Raw genomic sequence first — 7,966 nt, 5'->3', positions numbered from 1 at the left:
TCTAAATAATTTTACGAAAGACACAAGATGGCAAACAATGTAATAGCTTAGAGTAAATAACGAACCTGAAGATGGCACTACGTTGCCGAAACATGTAGTAAGAAGAGACATATGAAACTGAGTGCACTACAAGACGGCCATTACATACATATCATGGATAAATATAAGAACTTCTACCGAATTCTGAAAAATATAAGATATACCAGTACAAAGAATTCTTCTGTCCTGTCAAATGGTTGAACATCCACTAGCATTTGCTTTACTACTTACATACAAAATTATATACCATTATTTGTATGTCTGTAGACATTACGGAATGTTACAAGACTTGAAATGTTTTGATAACTCCCTGGTCCATAGGTTGTAGGACCAATGTGATGAGAGGAGATAAGAACATTATATCAACACTAGGATGACTGAATTGCAGTGTTTCGGGGATGTAGCCAGGGGAAAAGTGAATATATTCAAAATTTCCACATTTGGCAAATAATTATGCACATACATTCGCACATGAACAGTGACATCATGTCATAGCGAGTATGGCTTATAAAGAGGACTTGATTATAGAGACAGTAACCACTGACACCATCAGATTCTTACTGATAAACACACAGAAAACCATCTTGATCCGTTGACCATGCAGTATGTAAAAAATTGTGTGTTAAATGACAAATTCAAACACAGGCATTTAATCAAAAACTGACATCACACTTCAGGACCTTGGAACAATAAATGATACATGGTGCAAATTCTTAACTAAGCTTTACAACCACTGAGCTCAATTTATAATTAGTTTGCATTTTTATAACTATAATTCATACAATATTGCTAAATAATCTACAAAAGAAACAAAATGCTTACCTCATATTTGAACCTCCCCAAGAGGTGATGAAGTGAAGGATCATATGGTTGAAGTGCTAATGCTTTATCCACATGTTCTTTGAACAAAGAACCACCCTCAATTTTTTCAGGCAGACTAAGAAATTCACCACGAGCGCCGACAGTAATAGCAAACCATTTGTGTGCTTCTGGGTGTGATTCATCCAGCTCCAGCGCTCGCTTAGCAAAACCAAATCCTACATTGCAAAAGAAATTTTAGCAACTTTAGAACATTTGTAAAAGAAAAATGTATAAAGTAACATGGTAGCAGCTGTGGGGGTTCAACTCTGAAGATTATTCATGCAGGAATTATTAAAGATGGTAGAAATACAGGTCAAACAAAAAATGTGATCTCTTTGTTTATCTATTTATTTACTTATTTAATGGTGCCATCGGCAGTAACAAATAATGCATTGGAAAGGCTGTCCAATGAAGCAGGCAAGGTGCAATCTGAGTTACCTTCCTGCAAACCCTGAGTCAGGATAGCCATTCTCTGGGACAAGATTTGAATCAGCACATCCCAAATACAAAGCGGGAATACTCTTGACTTCACTGTGATGTTTAATAGATCACATGCAGATGGGTCCTTTTTGATATTTCAAAGACCATCGTCATCAAATATCATGAAACATGTTGTTGCATGCCCAGAGGCTGGGGACAGAACATAGGCCTGTACCTCTTGTTCTGGATATTTTTGGACTTCATCACCCCTGTTGATTTCTAGATTTTTCTTGAACTGCCTGGCCCATGTTGCTGGCCAGATGCTCCCCAGAATGGCTCTGACTGAATAAAAGCATTGTGGAGTTTGTGAGCTGACAATTCAGTTAAATTTCACTGTGCGCCAGAAGCAGGCATAGTGCAAATGTGTGTCAAAACATGAAGCAGTGCATATGCCACGACAGTAAGTTAGTTTAGTGCTGGCAGTGCAAAGTGACAAGAAGACAGTGCAGTGGTATACACTGAAAAAGTTGTGGACTAAGTAAGCCTACATCAAGACCTTAAGTCCCTACTGACCATCGACAATCACTGTTCCAAAACGTAATAAATATTACAAAATTGCAACACACCATGAACAAACCTTCAAATAAAAATTCCTTTTTCTTGTCATTATCGCCTTCTTCGCCATACACGGTGCCCATGATATGACTTGCTTTTGCTAGCCGCCACAGAACATTCACCTTGTCAGCATACTGAAAAAGCCGAAGCAGATGATAAAGTAACAATACAATCAGAAACTACAGTCTTGCTGCAAAGGTTCACACCAGTAATAACTTTTAATTATGTACCAGATGGGTGCAGGGAGAAAATGAAGGGTCCATGGTAAAAGGATGCTGTTACACTTCAGAAAAATATTGGAAAACATGAAAAATGTGTTCAGAAATTAAAACCATAGCATGGCTCCTTTTGCACTGTAACTAACCACCTGATCCACATCATTCTTCAACCAATACCAGGTGATTATTTTTATGAACAAAACAATGTAAAAGTATATTCTGGCCAGGATCAGAGCCATGTTTTTGCACAGGACCCTAACAGTGGTCTTTATTACACTTTCATCTCTAGACAGTTGGATTACATTTTCTTGAAAATAATAAACTTTTGTTGCATGTATTATTCAAGATAATATAACTGTCACAAACTTCAGATTGGGTTTTTACACTAACACCGAGCAAGGACCTGAGTAGCCGCCAGTTATCAACCTGGTAAAGATATTTCCTGCTTTTTTAAGATGTCTTAATCACCATGTTCATAAACCTTTATCATTAGACCCTACTTTGAGACAGTTCAAACCAATTCACATCTTTACAAACTATTTACCTAAGTCAAGCCAAGTCAAGTGAAGTGAAGCTGTCTCTACGCTTAATTAAATTTTTTGTGAGGAATGAAGGCATAGCTTTGAGCATACTTAAACTCAGCATCACATGGAGGTGAATGGTCAGCTTCACACCACAGCTGCTTTACACCCAGGCAAAGACCCCAGAGTACCCACTGATAGGAGGATGAGTGGACCTCAGAGCCAGTCTGGACTCTCCACACTGGACACTAGGGGAAAATCTCACCAGGAAACAAACACGATTCCTCAGTCATCCAGTCTGTAGCAGAGTCATTACACCAACTAATGTACCTTGGATCTAAGACCTAATTTAATTTTATCTTACTGTTTACATCTATATTTACTGACTGTGCTCTTACCTTGAATTTTTCCAACCCAAATCTTGTATATATTTGCTTCTACCAAGAGCAGTGGATATCCCATCCCGCTTACCCTAATTAATTTAATTACCTTACCAATATTAGGTGAAAAGTAGAAAATGTAAAGCTCCTTCTTATATGCTTTGCTCCTTTCCTTCTGTTACTCATGCCCAATATTATCAGCTTAATATTGATACAAACAAATTTATTATGGTGACAACATACCTGATCTTTCAGTTGTAACAGCAGACTATAAGCTGTCTTATTGCACTCTACAGTCCCCTTGAAGAGTATGTCCACTTTATCCAACAGCTTGGCTAGTCTTGGATCTGTTTCTGTTTCACTGGCATTTCCCAGTTGGACAAATAGTGGATTATTTAAATTTAACACCAAAGTACACAAATTTAATACCAGATCTATTTATGATCAGTACTACCTCCAAACTAACTTAACATGATTCCAAAAATGAATATGTTATATGGAAGCACACGTCTTCAACCATCTGCCGACTGAAATTAAGTCTATGTTTAACAACATGAAAGTTTTAAATTTAAGTTGACAATATTCTTAATACAGAATTCCTTTTATACCATTGAGGCATTTTTTTAATTGAAACACGACTAGAAATAAGATTAAAACAATAAGATATTATAATTAAGCCATGTATTATGATGATAAAGAGTGATATATTATACGTGGCCTATTGTAGATGTATGTGCATGTTTCATATTTTGTACATAAATGATTGTTATTGTGAAATGGATGTACTGTCAGATTTACATTGTATGATCAATTATTTTTATTACAGCATTACCTTGCATAGTGAGTGAGTGCATACATTATATGTGGCCTATCATAGACGCATATGTATGTTTTATACTTTGTGATATCCAGTCGGATTTATATTGTATGATTAAATATCTTATTATTTTGTTATCTAGTATAAACGATGACGGATTCTATATCTATGTACATAGATCCCTGGAAGACACATTAAATATGAATATGAACTGATGACACCATTCTGAAAACGAATAAGTCAGCCATTTCAGCTAATTGAATATGCACTATTTCGGTCAAGGTGTAGGGGTTTCATATGCTTGATTTATTGTTGTGGATTTATATGCATTGTCTGTTGACTACTTGCTGATTTAGCAAGCTTGTGGTGTGACAGGTTCTGTATCCAGTGGCTTTGGCCTTGTATGGATGTGCTGGAACGTGTAATAAATACAATACAATACAATATATGGAGTTTGACTTGTATGCTTTCACACTCACTGTGGACCTTCTTGTTGCTGGAGTTTATGTAAGTAACTATATCTCAATAAATATTTATTTTACAGCAATGAATATCTTACAACTTGTAGGATTTGAGGTTTTCACGGCAGAGACTATGAAGAAAGCGGTCTTCTGGGACGTGGCACCATGTAGATGTGGTGTTAACAGACGTTTCGGAGGAATGTATCGCCTCCATCTTCAGGGTAAAAGGAAAAATAAGAAAATCCACAAGCAGAGACCATGAGAACCGGTACAAGCAGGCTGCGGATTTTCTTATTTTTCCTGAAGATGGAGGCAATACGTTCCTCCGAAACGTCGGTTAACACTACATCTACATGGTGCCACATCCCAGAAGACTGCTTTTTTCATCTTATGACTTACTTGCAAATTTTATATACACCATTCTATTAATTAAAAATATTATTGCAGTGCAGAGATTATCCTTTTCTCATTCACATAACGCAGGAACCTTAAACTCTGGACAAGAAACTGTGTCTCAAAATCACAAGACATACCCAAAAGAGAGTAAGCATTGTGAAATTTTAAGTTCTCATTGCAGTGACAGTAAAGACTATTCTCTAGGATGTGATCCCATGTAGTCTGGGAGAAGTTTAACAATGTCTCTGCTTGCTTACTTGCGTATTCTTCAACCCTGAAGATGGAGGCAGTATATTCCTCCAAAATATCTGTGTGTACTAGACTACGAGTCCCAGAAGATATCACTTTTCAAACTATATGCTGTTCTATAATCCCAGAGTTAGATCTGACTCCTGACATCAAACCATGCCTTTCCCTCTGAACACATCCCCTGATTTTCTAAATGCACCAAGAAAGTTTGTAATTAAAACTATTTTGTATTAACTTGTTTTGCTATTGCAGCATTATACTAGGGGAAAAAAAAACTCCATGGGCTGTAGTAAGCAAGCGAACTATACCGACCGAGTGACCGCCGCTTGTCAGCGAGGTGAGTGCCAACTTTAGCAGATAGAGGGTGTGGTCAGCGCAACGGATCCCCACAGCCATTAATCTCGTTTTCTAGACTGAAGCCACTATTTCCTTGAAATAGCTCCTCAATTATCCTCACGAGGCTGAGTGGACCTTGTTCCAGTCCCACTACTTCTCCTGGGACCTCTGGATCTGTAGCCAGGAACTCTGACTACCAGACCACAGAGGCTACTGCATGCCCCTCCCTTTATATTTTTACATAATAATAAGATTAAATACTTTGTACAGAGGCCACTTGGGAGATCTGAGCAAAAATGGAACAATAATATTATACAAACAGAATGAGGTGTGCACTGGATTCAACTTGGTCAATATGAGGCCTAAGAATAGACTCTTTTCTGGTTCCATAAAAGATGTGAATTTTCTTGACCATCTTAGAACTACCAGCTTCTAAACAAGAACTCTGATTCATAGAGTTGGTCTGAAACTATAAGGCCACATCCTGCGTTACTTGTAATATATAACAAGTATTATACTGTCGTGGGAAGACAAGACAGTTTTAAGCAGTTCAAACAGATATTTAAATGCATAAAGAATTATACACATACATCCTGGTTTCATTTTCAATGGAAACAAGTGATCCAATATAATACAAAATCCATAAAAAAAAACATATTTTAAGTACTTAAAATTGGGTTGTACATATAGCAAGGTTTATAATCATCAGAAAAAAATATGTTTCATCAACTGCAAGCCGATGCTGCTCCTTTCACATCAAAACATAGTGTTTGATACCACCTGTTTGACTCATAGCCCTACCAAAAAGTATGTAGTCATTCCTCAAATCCGAAATTTGGTAACTTTAGTTATTGAACAGATGAAGCTCCAAATGCATCTTCATTGATGTGTGTTAAACATAAAGAAAATTACAGAAATGAGTGACAAATTTTTTGTAATAGAATCCAAATATTAAACACTGTTAATATCAATGCCTACCACCAGGCACAGTGCCAACCCACTTCTGTCCAGTTCATTCCTTAAAAATCCCTAAAATCTATATTAACATTATCCTTCAGTCTTTCCAAGGTTTCCCCATAATTATTCTGCATCTATGACATTAACTACCAACTGAAAAAATAAATCAATTTAAATAGCAGCTGTTAGCTATGCTTAATGTCAACAATGAATAGCTATCAAGTAGATACAAGCTGTTTCTGTACTTCAGAGAGTATATGGCAATTGTAATGGTAAGGTAAAGTTGTCCCTGTGCTTAACTAATTAAGCAGTATGCCATGTAGGTGTATGTTGGAGTAAATATATATATAGATCCACACTTTCTTGACCTTGGCACTAGCAGAAGGTGAGTGGTCAGCTTCACTCCCTGGCTGCTTTACTCCTGGGGAAAGAGTCCCGGGTACCCACTGGATAGGAGGTTGGGTGGACCCCAGAGCCGTTCTTGACCATACTGGGACTCAAACTTCAAATCATCAGTTGTCTGGCCAGTAGCTATACCGACTATGCTATCCCAGCTCCTATAAAATTGTAATAGCATTAATATTCCTTAAAATTTACATGCACAGACTTACACATTATTTTCGTCTGAACAATCAAAGAATTCATCATCATCATCATCATCATTAGTCTCTACAGCCGACTGCTGGTCTATGCCTGTCACAACTTCAGTCTCTGTAGTTGACAAACTCTTCCTTTTGGCTTTCTGAAAAACACTTCTTCTTCCACTTTTTTTACCCTGAGCATCGGGCTGATTTCGCATTTCTGCTACTGTTCTGTGCTGTGGAGCAAATTCTCGTTGGTGTAACATACGACGTTCCTCGGGAAGAAACTGTTGGTATAAGAATGTACCAGCAACTCCTAGCAGAACGCCAACTCCAACAGCCACTGCTATTAGGCCTCGAATTGCCACAATTTCTGGATTCATTCTTATCGCCCGGGATGATTTCGGACCTTGAGACTTACTTTGTGATCCACCACTCAACTTGCAGCACTCTACATATACGCTACACACAACTTCTGCCACAATTGCCACGAATCAGTAACGCAGCTACCAGTTTTATTCACAACGCACCAACCTAACCAAACTTGACTCCGTCTCGCCCGTCTCCTATCTCACGAAATTAGGAAGATTTCAAAGGTAATTTGTGCACCAAATATGGAACACCGGCGACACGGGAGCTCGTGCGCGAGTAAATTCACTCTCCTGCTCTCCTGAAACACGAGCTTAGTCCTGGGCACAGTTCCTACGTGTGCTACGGGTCTTGGGCGTCTTGGGCGTCTTGGGGATCAAACCACAGATGCATACGGTATGATGGTTATGATCGGTAATGATGCCGGATAGTACCATTGCTTCTGTGATCATTGCGTTGAGCATCTATAAGTACTAATCCGTGATAACAGCTGTTGTTTATGGAGTAGTGGGGTGCATTTAATCGAATGTGGTGTGTTAATGTTAAATTATGCCTTATGTTTTAGTTACTACACAAATTAGACTGGTAGGTCATGACATTGTATCGTAATTGGAATTATGCATTTATAAAATATCTTATATTTCGGAACTAAATATGAACTTTTCCAGGAAAGTGGACCGACTATCGTGGGGGACGAATATTCAGATCCGGAATTGATGTCGTATTTGGGTGCTGTTAAGAAGATC

General features: G+C 37.9%; 1 protein-coding gene across 4 annotated transcripts in view; it reads right to left on the bottom strand.

Moving 5' to 3' along the window:
- Positions 1-7,588, bottom strand: part of LOC111863216 (regulator of microtubule dynamics protein 1) — a 22,531-nt gene extending 14,943 nt beyond the window's left edge. For 3 of the 4 annotated variants that reach the window (XR_004512881.1, XM_023849321.2, XM_033750962.1), the window contains exons 1-4: positions 6,882-7,588; positions 3,298-3,415; positions 1,958-2,069; positions 862-1,076 (exon numbers count right to left, since the gene is read on the bottom strand). Coding sequence is in view for 3 of the 4 variants with exons in the window: in XM_023849321.2 (XP_023705089.1) it covers positions 862-1,076; positions 1,958-2,069; positions 3,298-3,415; positions 6,882-7,234 (798 nt within the window). In the remaining variant the exon portion in view is untranslated. Of the gene's footprint in view, positions 1-857; positions 1,077-1,957; positions 2,070-3,297; positions 3,416-6,881 lie in introns of all 4 variants that reach the window. The other variant, XM_023849322.2, reaches the window with a different exon arrangement.
- Positions 7,589-7,966: the final 378 nt, after the last annotated feature.

Source organism: Cryptotermes secundus, unplaced genomic scaffold, assembly GCF_002891405.2.
Source record: "Cryptotermes secundus unplaced genomic scaffold, Csec_1.0 scaffold665, whole genome shotgun sequence".
Lineage (NCBI taxonomy): Eukaryota > Metazoa > Arthropoda > Insecta > Blattodea > Kalotermitidae > Cryptotermes > Cryptotermes secundus.
This window is presented reverse-complemented; position numbering and strand designations above follow the sequence as displayed.